The following is a 12,458-nucleotide window of genomic DNA, read 5'->3' on the forward strand; positions in this document are numbered from 1 at the left end:
CAAGGATTCGATGTCTCTTACCCATGTTAGCTGCGTATATTCCTCGGAAAACGTGCTTTTCGAGGAAGCAGCAGTTTGGACAAGCACATCTGATTAATGCCACCTGAAGCGGCGGTGATGTCATATGTGTGCGCCTCCGTTAGCCAAGCGTCCCCGAGTGCGCAATCCTACTGTTGTTGTGACATCATTAGAACGAAGAAGGCCCCCGGGTGCAATTTGCACGCCTGCCTGCCTGTTTCTCCCAGTTGAACTGGCCTTTACCAGACTTGCTATTTCCTCTTGTGATTTCGAAACAGAACCCTGCAATGTTTTCCCCAAAGAACTTTATGTTGACGTTGTAACTAGACAGCTCTTGGATGGACATATTACAGTTGCCCAAAATTTCGGACGGCTGTGAGGCAGGATGTCGAACACCTTAAAAATTTGCTGCATTTCAGTCGAGTTTAGTATGTAATCGATCATCATGACTTTAATTTGTAGCTAATGGTGGAATTTAAACATATTATTTTGTTTCATGATACTGGTAAACTGTTGATTAAAATAATAATGATTGTCCTTGTTATGATTTTATAATAAATATTCCATCATAGCTTTAATTATATGCATAGAATCTGTTTAGACACTAATTATCTCGTGCCCACTAATTTTCATTATTTTTGGAATTTTCCACTGCCTACTATTATTCCGGTGCCTACTATTATTAATTCATTTGGAATTTTCCACTCCCTACTATTATTCCAGTGCCTACTATTATTCGGGTCTTCATAGTAGGCATTTTATACTTTGGGTTAAAGGCCTCACCTTTTCTCCTCCAAACATATTGCTGGGCATTGTGGCTCCGGCAGCTTCTAATTCTTGGCAGATCTGTTTAGTTGTGATTCTCGGTTAAATATTCACCCTCCTGACCAATTTTCTCTCAGCAGCAGGTGATAGCTTGCGTTTTCTTCCTGATCGTGGCAGTTACAAAACAGTGCCATGCACTTTATACCTACAAACAATTGTTTGCAATGTTGCTCTTGGGACCTGCAGCTGCTTTGAAATGGCTCCAAGTGACTTTCCTTACTTGTTCAAGTAAAGGATTCGCTTTTTCAGATCCGTGCTGAGCTTCTTTGACTTTCACATTGTAGCGTTTGTGGGAGTTTTGATCCAATGAGCCCTATTTAAATAGCCTCAGAGAAGTCACCAGTATAGTAAGTCATAATCACACAAAAGTTAATAGGCCATGCTATGAAGCTCATTTTACTGAACAACTTTCTAAGACACCAAAATTGTTAATTCGTGTTACTGTATGTATATTTTTGACCCAGCAGATTTGATGACTTTTTCTGTAAAGTCATAAAACAACCAAACTTCAATAATGTTTTTTTGTGAAAAAGAAGAATCTGTTCTAAACATATCATCAGAGAGTTGTAGAAATAACTTTAAACTCAAGAGAGCATGACATTATGATCTTCACAAGTGTATGTAATCTTTTGACCACAACTGTAATTCTGTTTGTTTCTTAACCAAAATGGAAAAATAGGAAATATTCTTTCATTTCTGAATTCACAAAATAATGATGTTAATTTATTTTCGATAAGGATTAACAGTAAATATTAGATTACTGCAGTCCTAGAATTGTTACTGTTATATACATTTAAAAAAGAGACATCAACACAACTATTTTTAGGCTGCATAAAATTATGTTGAGTCGGGTCTAGCCCCTAGGTTTGGCGTTTGACACCTGTGGTGGGTAATATGATAAAATTATTCTAAATTTATGAATGATCTGTTAATAAAACCCGGGATCTCATTGTAAAAATGAGAATATAGAAAAAAACAGAACGATTATGTTGATTAGAAAAATAAAAACAGACCCCAAATTTTTATAGACATCATTTCTGTTTTGTGTTTTGGAATAAAAAGAAGAGAGTGATTTTTCAGATGATACCCAGAGAAAAACTGAAATGTTGTAGTTATATATACACATATAGTTTCTACTTGCACAATCAAGAAATTATGCCTATCCAAATTTAGGGGCCTGGTTTCTGGGGTTATTCCTGTAGCTATATCCTCACCACTTTTCCCTTGTCTGGGTCATAAAACCTTTCCAGAAGCTGTACACTGGTGCTCTTCCCACAGCCGCTGCTACCCACAAAAGCCAACGTCTCTCCCGGCTTGACAGCAACGCTCAATCCATTGAGGACCTGGATGTCTGGACGGCTGGGGTAAATGAATTTGCACTTAATGAACTCAATGTTCCCTTGGAAATTATCCTGGTAGAGGAAGGTGGGGATGGGGGGAAAAAAAGAAGTAAAAAATGTTTTGTTTTAGAAATATAGAGTTACACTACTTTGTGCTTGCATACCCATTTTTCTCCTTTTTCACTGTAGGCGCTAATCTTAGGCACTCGGTCCAGCAGCTGGAAAAAGCGCGCAGCTGAAATCTTGGCCTTGGCATAGTCAGGTGTGTAGGAGGAAGCTCTACCTAGGGCTGTGCCACTAGTGACAATGGCAGAAATGACCCTGCACAAGCACATAATTGCTCATTTTACGCGAAGGAAGTGAGAACTAAAGGAATTTAAGAGTGTAGAATAATGTCTCCCAGAAAAGAGAATAACTGAGACTCTCCCAATGTTCCCTCTAAGCTCCGTGCACAATTGCGCGCGAATTTTTTTCCCTTTCACCTTGATGGCGCCATTCACGCAGCAGCCAGTGGCAGTAGCTCTGTCCACTCTTATGTTTTTCGTGTCTTACAGCCTTTCTATCTTTCTTAAATTCCAATTTAATATTTCTTAATACATTCCTTTTTACTTTACTGTGCAAATAGAAGAACAAGCAGTGAAATCGGGTGAGAACTGTCTAAATTTGCCTGTCACATTTGTGCATATTCTAATGGCAGTTATGAAGAGGTTTTATTTAGCGATATTTTGTCGTTCATTTTCTGAACTGCTTTATCCACTTTATCACTCGCGTGGGCTGCTGCAGCCTATCCCTGCTGACATTGGGCCAGGGGCAGGGGACACCCTGTATCGGTGGCCAGCCGATCGCAGGGCACAAGGAGACAGGACAGTCATGCTCAGACCCATACCTAGGGGCAATTTTAGAGTGTCCAATCCTACAATGCATCTTTTTGGGATGTGGGAGGAAAACGGAGTACTCAGAGAAGGCCCATGCAGGCCCAAATTATGCAAATTAAACGCAGGCGGCCTGACCTGGATTTGAAGCCAGGACCCCAGAGCTGTGAGGCCGACGCACAAACCACTCATCCGCCAGGGCGCCCATTCATAGATATTATTCATTACATTTTATTATTACTAAATCATTTATGTGTAGCACAAACCACTCATCCGCCAGGGCGCCCATTCATAGATATTATTCATTACATTTTATTATTACTAAATCATTTATGTGTAGTAGACATGCACCTGCTTATGGCAGGTGTGATACTGGTGTGCCCATAGGAAGCAATGATGATGTTGCTCACACTAGAACTCAATGTGCTCAGGGAGCCTCTTTCTGCCCAGACAAACAAAAAATTAGAGGGAACATTGGACTCTTCTATCGTCTATTCTTTCAGTTTGGATTTTTATCACAGGTGACTTTTTTTTACATACCTAAATACTAAACTAAAATGGAGTCCCTCTTGGCGCACCAAGTAGCCCCCAAATCGATAGGAGGCCGAGTTGGTCAAGAAGACAACACATTGGGCAAAACCGTAACAAGCCCCGTAGATGTTGGCCTTCTTCAGTGCTGCCTGATATGGCACATCCAGCTGGGCAATAAAGGTTTTCACAAAATTCCTCTCGTTTCCAAGACCAGCGATGGTGCGAATGTTGTTGACAGCTTCACCTGAAATCTGCAAAATTTGATGGGACTTGATTAAGAATAAATATTGTTCATTTCTCATGTGAATCGAATGAGATGTTAACCTGTCCTGCAGCCTCCATAGCTTGTTTGTCCTGCTTAGCAAATCCAGTGAGCATCTTTGCCTGAAAACCGCCTGACAGCGCAATGAATGGCAGGAAGCAGAGGATAAGCAATGTGAGCTTCCAGCTAAAGTAGAAGGACATGAGGATGGCTACCCCAATGTTAGTCAGAGAGTTGACTATCATGCCAATCTGGGAACCGGTGGCCTGTGGAGAAGGAAGCACTGTCAGGTTTAAAACCATATGCATTCAATAACTTCGGATCAGAGGTAGCACACGCAGAGTCAGCTTGATGAGATTTTCAAAGACTTCAGCTGAAGGAGGGGTCAGAGTAGCCAGTGCTGGGAGATGTGTCCATCCCCTAGCCTGACCAGTTCGAATCCCTACCTACCCCCAACGGTTGAGCTAGTTTTATTAACAAAAGGTCATGTGACTTAGGTACAAACTTTAGGCGGGAAGAGGTGAACAAAGAAATGGGCGTGTCTTGGAATATGACGCGCCCCTAACTCATAGGTGTCATGAAGGAAACTTTCCACTAGGCTCTGCAAAATTCTATCCTAGTGACTATACTTAATAAAAGTATAAATAATACATTCTATACTCCACAAGCACGTGCATCAGTAAATTGTTTGTTGACAAATCTAGACTCAAAAGCATCAGTCATACCAACGATATTAATCCATTTGAAATCACAGAATCAAGCCCCAAATAATCGCTAGCAGCCAGTTCGAATTGATTAAACTAGCAGTAATTGTGAAAATGTGTTAAAAAAAACCTGGAATAGACAGTAAAACAAATCATGTTTAAAGACTGTTCTGCCTAGGTTTATGCCAGACATGGGCAAACTACGGCCCACAGGCCACATAAGGCCCGCTAGGCTTTTTAATCCAGCCCGCCGACGTTGTCCTAATAATGTTTTTATTTTTTATTTGTTTATTTTTCCCCAAGATGGCGCCGTCACGCGAAAGCCAGTAGCAGTAGCTCTGTCCACTCTTATTTGTTTTTCGTGTTTTACAGCCCCTCTATATTTTTTTAATTAGATTTTAATATTTCTTCATACATTCCTTTGTACTTTACTTTGTACTTTTTACTTTAATGATGAGTGATGAGTATGTTGTTAATACTTTAGTCCTTTTTTTCTGTTTATGTTTCATATGCAATGTTAACAGATGCAGTTTTTTTATATGTATCGTACCTTGTGCTGACCCGGCCCATCTGTCAATTTTTTACAGTCAATGTGGCCCCCGGGCCCAAAAGGTTTGCCCACCCCTGGTTTATACAGTACGTGAAGTGTCACACCAGAGGAGATGAAACTCTAGACCATGTTTATTCTAACATCAAACAGAGCCACGCCCCACCTTCACCTCACCGGACCCGACCATCTCTGCCTGTCCCTCACCCCCCCCCCCCCCCTCATACACCCCACTCCGGAGGCTAACAAGGCCACAAATAAAAACAATAAAACATGGCCTGAGGATGTCCTTTCTCAGCTGCAGGACTGTTTTTCCCGCACCATTTGGGAACTCGTTTATACAGGTAACAAGTTTATACAGGTAACAAGTGTATAGAGGTAACAAGTTTATACAGGTACCAAGTTTATACAGGTACCAAGTTTATACAGGTAAAATGTTTATACAGGTACCAAGTTTATACAGGTAACAAGTTTATACAGGTAACAAGTTTATACGGGTAACAAGTTTATACAGTACGTGAAGTTTCACACCAGAGGAGATAAAACTCTAGACCACATTTATTCTAACATCAAACAGAGCCACATCCCTCCCTCACCTTGCTATATCCGACCACCATATACCCTACTCCGGAGGCTAACAAGGCCACAAATAACGACAATAAAAATATGGTCTGAGGACGCCGTTTCTCAGCTGCAGGACTGTTTTTCCTGCACCATTTGGAAACTTTTTGAACACCAGAACCCCCATGACTACACGAACACTGTACTTTCCTATGTCATAAACTGTACGGACACTGTCACAGTTAATAAACCTATCCGTGTTTTTCCTAACCAAAAACCCTGAATGAACAGTGAGACACAAGCACTCATTAAATGCCATAACACCGGCTTCACGTCAGGGGACAAGTTACAATACAGCGCTGCCAGAGCACACCTTAAGAGAGGCATTAAAAGGGTCAAGGCAGCATAAAAAATGAGGAGCACTTCACAGAAAATAACCCAAAGAACATGTGGCAGGGAATACGCCAAATTACCATTTACAATGACAAAAATAAGGTGTCTGTTAACACAGGTGACTCACTAGCAGAGGAACTGAATTGTTTCTTTGCCCGCTTAGAGGCTGACAAATCGAATTCATTCTCAACACATCCACCGCCTTGCAGTAGTACACTGAAGCTTCAGGAACATGAAGTGAGACTGGTAATACAGTCTGTGAACACCAGGAATGCTGCTGGCCGCGATGGAGTACCTGGGAAGGTGCTCAAAGCCTGTACTGACGAGCTGGCTGGAGTTTTCACAAAAAAATTCAATTGTTTCCCTGCAACATTCCATTATTCCCTCCTGCCTGAAATCTGCCACCATTATCCCTGTCCCCAAAAAGCCAACCATTGACAGCCTGAATGATTACAGGCCTGTTGCACTTACGCCTGTGATCATGAAGTGCTTTGAAATGTTGGTCGCCAGTGTAGTATATTGATACTATAACTCAGTAGTCGGCTGTCAGGGCCTTCAAGGCCTTCTCTGCTGGCCTAAGAAATATCTGAATCAAATATTAAATTTTGTCCATCAATACTTATTAAATCATTCCAAATCGCCTGTTAGCTTCCTTGCATTGCTTTTCCCCTGGTTGCGAGGCTTCCAGATATGTGTTTTCATATTGAAGCATTTAACCAGTCACATTTCAGCCATTATTTGGTTACCAGGGTCAGCAATCTGCCTCAAGGCCTTCACAATCAGTTCTACGGGCTCTGCCGCATTAAACAAGCGTCAATAAGACTTGCTTTAACCAATCAGAATTCAATTTGGTGACACCAAGGCCATTTTGCAGGCATAGGGATACGTCATCGCTTTCACCAACTATGTATGATTGGCTAGTAGGCGGGCCAAAGTGAGCCAGCCAGCGATCGCAAACTCCACCCACAATGGCCGACGGAGGAAAACAAATAGATTTGGTTGCAGGGCGGTCAACTCCGAAAATAGCAAGCCTATTACAGCCGGAAAAGGGTGTGTCCGCCACTTTTAGTGCGCTAACTACGAGAGCTACCAAGCTGTATTTGGAGCGAGCTGCACAAGCAAAAATATTGTTGTGTTGTTTTAAAGCCATTTTTAATGCCAGAAATTCGACAGGACAGGCTCGACTTTCATCATTAGCTTCAATGGCGATAGAAAAGAAGGAAGGGAAGGGAAGGGATAACATCGGAGGAAACAACATCTTCTATCGCGCAGTAGTGGATGAGCTTTCCGTGCGGGCTACAGAGATCGCAAAGATCACTCTCAAAGACCCAGTCCTATGCAAAGTACTGGAGTTGACTCGGTCTGGGTGGCCAAGTCATAACAAGAACGAGAGACTGAACCCATACTTTTCCCGGAAAAAGGAATTGTCTGTGGAACAAGGTTGCATATTGTGGGGAATTTGAGTTATCATTCCACCAGCACACCGAGAGCGACTACTGCTTGATCTTCACCAAGGACACCCTGGAGGATGCAAGATGAAGGCTTTGGCCAGGAGCTACTTGTGGTGGCCACAACTGGACAGTAAAATAGAACATACGGTGCAATAATATGAGGCCGGTCAGAGGCTGGCAGTGGCCGATTAGAGTTTGGCAGCGAATACATATTGATTTTGCAGAAAAAGATCAACACCACTTTTTAGTATTAGTGGACAGTCATTCAAAATGTCTTGAGGTCATCGCCATGGCAACAACCACAGCAGCAAAAATGATTGAGGTGTTGCGGAACATCTTTTCTTCTTACAGGCTTCCTGGGGAGATTGTTTCTGACAACGGTGTCAGGAGCGGCGTGTTTGCCCCTCTTGGCTTGACGTAGTTTTCATCAGCTGTAGACAATCGTTGATTACTTCCTGATGCGGGTATTTAAGTGCGACAGAAGTGGTAGTCACTGTCGGATCAACTGAGCATTTGCATGACGTAACTTCCTGCGCGACACGCCGTGTTGTAGCACACATCGCTTTAAGGTATAATTCCCCATGGTTCAGTTCTGTTACTTTTGGGATATTCAAGCCCTTGTTGTTTTGTAAACTTTGTTTGAGTTATTAAAACCTACCACCATGAGATCAGCCCTTCCTGTTCATTCCTACGTTCCCGCGAATGGGTCTAACTTTTCCCGGTCGCGCCACAATTACGCGGCGCGACCGTAACAAATGGTCCTCAATTCACTTCGCAGGAGTACAAGACATTCCTGCTGAGCAATAGAATAAAACAAACGTTGGTGCCAGCTTACCATCCCGCTTCCAATGGAGCTGCAGAGCGAACGGTTCAGACAGTGAAAGCACCACTGCTGAAACAAGTGCTCGATGAAAGGAAACAAAATGTCACTATAAGAATGCAGCACAGGCACTCCCTGATGGCATACAGGAGTACACCACACAGTTTTACAGGATGTACTCCAGCTGAACTGTTTCTAAAACGTCAAATCAGGACCAGGTTTAGATTACTGAAACCAGATCTCGCTTGAGTGGTGGAAGCAAAACAACAAAAGCAGAAGATAAAACCGCCTCCAAGCTGAGAAATCTGTCTGAGAGTGACTCAGTCCTCATCTGGAACTTCCGTGGAGGAAAGGAGAGGTGGACAAGAGGAACAGTGGAAAAGAGACTCAGACCAGTCACCGACCTGGTGTGGAATGGAGTTAGCCGACGCTCAGTCCACATTGACCATTTGCTGTACAACCAACCGTCCAGACCCGAGACATTGGACCCCATTGAAACATATGGAGACCAACGAGACACAGGTAACAACTTCTCCAGGCTCAGTGGCCTGTGACAAGACAGTTACACCAGACCACCGAGCAGTCAGTACCCCAGAGGTGTTTGGGCGCAGGTACGCAGTGAGAGAAAGAGCACCTCCGAAGCGACTGAATTTGTGATCGATCAGTTGTGAGGAATGTTGTTCCTGAAATAAAAGAGGTCCTGTTCATACAATTATGTGAAACAGAGTTCCTGAGATTGAAATGTCAAAGACGGAAATATTGGGTAATTGTTTAACTTGAGTGTTAATTCTTAAAGGGAACTTCATAGTTAAAGGAGTTTCTGTAATAAACCTATTTCCTAATTTAAATTGATCTCACTCTTTCTTGACCTGCCCCTGAAGTTGTATTTTCAGACCTAACATACTTTGGTGCCGAAACCCGGGACCCAACAGCCAACAATTACCGGAGCGACGGCGGAGCACGACGACAGCATCCTCCATTGAAAGGATCAACCTGACGGCTGTTCCTTTGCCGCTCCGGTGATCTAGTGACGGGTCCCCAAAACTGGAGCAGGTTCGGAACGAGAAAGATTGTGAGTTCACCTTTTGATTTCTGTCTCCGTGAAGTGATAATTTGAATAAGTATTATCACTGCGGTAGTATTAACAGTTTATGGTCTGGGACCAACTTGCATAGAACGTAATAGTTTTTGGGTCCGGGACCAATGCAAGTCGAACAAGAATAAGCAAGAAACTTATAGTCTTGGTCTGTTAATAGAGTCAGGGACTCAACTAAGACAAAGTCAGGGACTTTTTGGTCTTTGTGTATTCAGAGATATTGGGTGAATCACAAAGTAGAGATCAATTTTGGGTAATTTAGAAAAATAATTGTTGTTTAAACTATTAAGTAAGTGATTCATATGGGTCAGAAAGCAACAAAAGGGGTGGGTTTATTGTCAGACTGCAAAATGAAAATCGGCGAGGTACCGGATGTGATATATATGCAAATGCATTGTATGGGAAATTGCCTGGGATTGCCAAGATAGGTGAAGAAACATGGCTTCTGTCCCAATTTGAAGGATATGAAGAGTTTGATGAGCTTAGATAGGGAAATGTTAAAGGAAAGGGAGAGAAAGGGAAAGAAAAAAGAGGAAGTTGAGAAACAGTTGTTGGTGTTCAAAATATGGAAAGAACAGTGTGGAACGTCTAAACGACATCGAAAAAAAAGAAAAAGAAGAATGAGCAAAAACAAGGTCTCATCACCACCATAAAAATCAGCGCGGAAGAGGAAACCAACGTTCATCGGAGACCGACACACCCAGAAAACGGCCAAGCTGCTGAAAGATTGCCCAACTCTCTTCCTCCTGCGGCGCCACCCACCGGTCCCATCTACCCTTCCCTCGTAGGATTGGAACGCCCCCTGCATACGATACCTCCGCCCCGCGCACTGACGACACCATTGTGACACCAGGCCACACCAGATCTGGCAACTCCTACCGACCTCAAAACTCTGGAGAATAATGGAACGGAAGAGGAGCTCCACAACCCCCTTTACAAACAATGATGACAGAAAAAAGAAATGTTGAAACCTACCCAATGATGGCTGTGGCGAATCCAAGGTGGGGGAAAAACAACAACCACCCACCCTATTAATCTACTGACCCTGGACCGAGGCCGAATGCATGGAAGCATGCAAGGGACTCGGAGATGTGGAAGAAAATGCGGAACAATGGGGCAGAAACCCCCGTGAGTTAGTGGCATCCTATCACCTAGATGGAGCTGAAGTGGAGAAAGCCTTAAGGAACTCTCTGAAACATAGATTGAGCAGAGTCAGAGAGAGATTCACAGGACATGATGCAGGGGGAAACGCATTAGCCTACGACTCCCAAGGCCTAACCGGAAAAATAGAAAAGCTACTAGGAAAAGCAGTGGCAATGTTCCAGAGACCCAGACTACCAAAGAATAAGGACATGTACGCAAAGAGGGCGAGAGTACAAATGATTACTATGCCAGATTAGGAAGTTGTGTCAAGTCCAACAGCCGCCGGAAGGGAACAAGAACAGGCTCTTGGTGGCCCCTTCCATTCAACCAGACCCCTGGCCTCCTACCACCGGTCCTGCTCAGGCACTACGTGATGCTGTGGCAACTATGAAGTCATCTGACAGCTGGTCCTGCCCACAATGTGCCACCACCCGACACCGGCTGCCTCCCAACCTCTGGGACTACAACCAGCCAAGCGACAAGCGTGGGGCCGACATCGAGGACTGGCTGCTGAGGAACTCTATCACACTCCTCAACAACGGGTCGGCAACAAGGGTGAACCGAAGCACCGGCGGGCTTAGCACACCCGACCTCACCTTTGCCCACCCGAGGCTCGCCAACCATGCCGAATGGACTGTTGATGAGGATCTTGGATCCGACCACCTACCCCTGTCCATCTCAGTGGCCTGTGTCGTCCGCCCGTCGTGCCCGCCCCTACCAACGGCACGGTGGAACCACAAAGACGTCGACTGGGCAACCTTCACTCAGGACGTAGAAGACGCAGTACTGAGTTTTGGAACCAACACGCCCCCGCCGCTGACCAACCGCCTCTCCCGCTTCACGACTCTGCTAAAGAAGGTGGGGAAGCGCGTCATTGGCAAATCCTGGAGAGGCAAGACGAAAAACACCTGGATGTTGGCTGACGTGAGATCTGCTATCAAATAACACAATCGCCTACGCCGCTCTGTAGGCACCCACAGAGAAGACTGGCTAGCCGCTTGCAGGAAAGTGAACTCCCTCACCCAGTCGGCCAAGGAAGCAAAGTGGGCTGCCCTATTGGAGGAGCTGGAGTTCAACCCGGACACCAGCAAAACGTGGCGATTGATCCGCTCTCTCAGCGGATCACCTGATAACTGGGCGCTTACGGAGATCCTGCAACACAACGGCCGCCTCTACACCACCAACGTGGGGAAAGCCGATGTTTTTGCCAAACACTTTGCTGCAGTGTGCAGAGTCCTTCTCCAAAAGGAGCGAGTGGTGCAAGGACAGAGCCTCAAGGACAGAGGAGACGATCCAGAACGCAGTCCGAGCTGTTTGCGAGTGGAGCTGCAAAAAGAAGATGACGTTGAACGCCTCGAAGAGTGAGGTCACCTTCTTCTCATCCGATTCAGGGGAGGCTTCCTCGACCCCGTCCGTCACTGTGGGAACAACGAGCCTGCGCTTCAACCCCACCCCCAAATTCCTTGGGGTAAAGCTCGTCAGATGCCTGAGTTTCGGGCCACACGTGAAGGCCGTCACCAAGACAGTGGCTTCCCGAAACTGCATCCTTGCCTGTCTGACCACAAAAGACTGGGGCTGGCAAAAAAACAGTCTACGCTCTGTCCACCTCGCCCTTCAGTGGAGCGTCATGGACTACGCTGCCCCAGCATGGCAGCCCTTCCTGTCGCAGTCCCGACTTGACGACCTTGGTCGCGCCCAGAACAGTGCCCTGCGCATCGTGACGGGCCAACTGAGGACTACACCAGTCGAGGCGCTGCAGCTAGAAGCGGGCGTGTGCTCTTACTCCTCGCGAGGAAGCCAACTAGCAGCCATCTCCTTCGAAAAAGCCCTCCGCCTCCCTTCTGATCACCCTCAGCATGAACTTGCTACTAAGACAGCCGTGCACCGTCTCCAGC

The 12,458-nt window shown here is 45.0% G+C and overlaps 2 protein-coding genes across 10 annotated transcripts in view; one reads left to right on the plus strand and one right to left on the minus strand.

Moving 5' to 3' along the window:
- LOC144204235 (bile salt export pump-like) overlaps nucleotides 1-12,458 on the minus strand; it is a 74,282-nt gene that overhangs the window by 9,420 nt on the left and 52,404 nt on the right. For 5 of the 6 annotated variants that reach the window (XM_077728128.1, XM_077728097.1, XM_077728107.1 and 2 more), the window contains 4 exons: nucleotides 3,911-4,114; nucleotides 3,596-3,837; nucleotides 2,348-2,504; nucleotides 2,058-2,255 (listed from right to left, as the gene is read on the minus strand). In XM_077728128.1, coding sequence (XP_077584254.1) covers nucleotides 2,058-2,255; nucleotides 2,348-2,504; nucleotides 3,596-3,837; nucleotides 3,911-4,114 — 801 coding nt within the window. The remainder of the gene's footprint in view (nucleotides 1-2,057; nucleotides 2,256-2,347; nucleotides 2,505-3,595; nucleotides 3,838-3,910; nucleotides 4,115-12,458) is intronic. The other variant, XM_077728137.1, reaches the window with a different exon arrangement.
- The window catches only part of LOC144204275 (uncharacterized), a 30,153-nt gene that overhangs the window by 5,418 nt on the left and 12,277 nt on the right, over nucleotides 1-12,458 (plus strand). The window contains exons 2-4 of one of the 4 annotated variants that reach the window (XM_077728163.1): nucleotides 1-446; nucleotides 2,094-2,207; nucleotides 5,140-5,443. The exon at nucleotides 1-446 is cut by the window's left edge and continues 67 nt beyond it. The gene's annotated coding sequence lies outside the window, so the exon portion shown is untranslated. The remainder of the gene's footprint in view (nucleotides 447-2,093; nucleotides 2,208-5,139; nucleotides 5,444-12,458) is intronic. The other 3 variants (XM_077728180.1, XM_077728171.1, XM_077728188.1) reach the window with 3 other exon arrangements.

The sequence above is a fragment of the Stigmatopora nigra genome, chromosome 1 (assembly GCF_051989575.1).
Source record: "Stigmatopora nigra isolate UIUO_SnigA chromosome 1, RoL_Snig_1.1, whole genome shotgun sequence".
Taxonomy (NCBI): Eukaryota; Metazoa; Chordata; class Actinopteri; order Syngnathiformes; family Syngnathidae; genus Stigmatopora; species Stigmatopora nigra.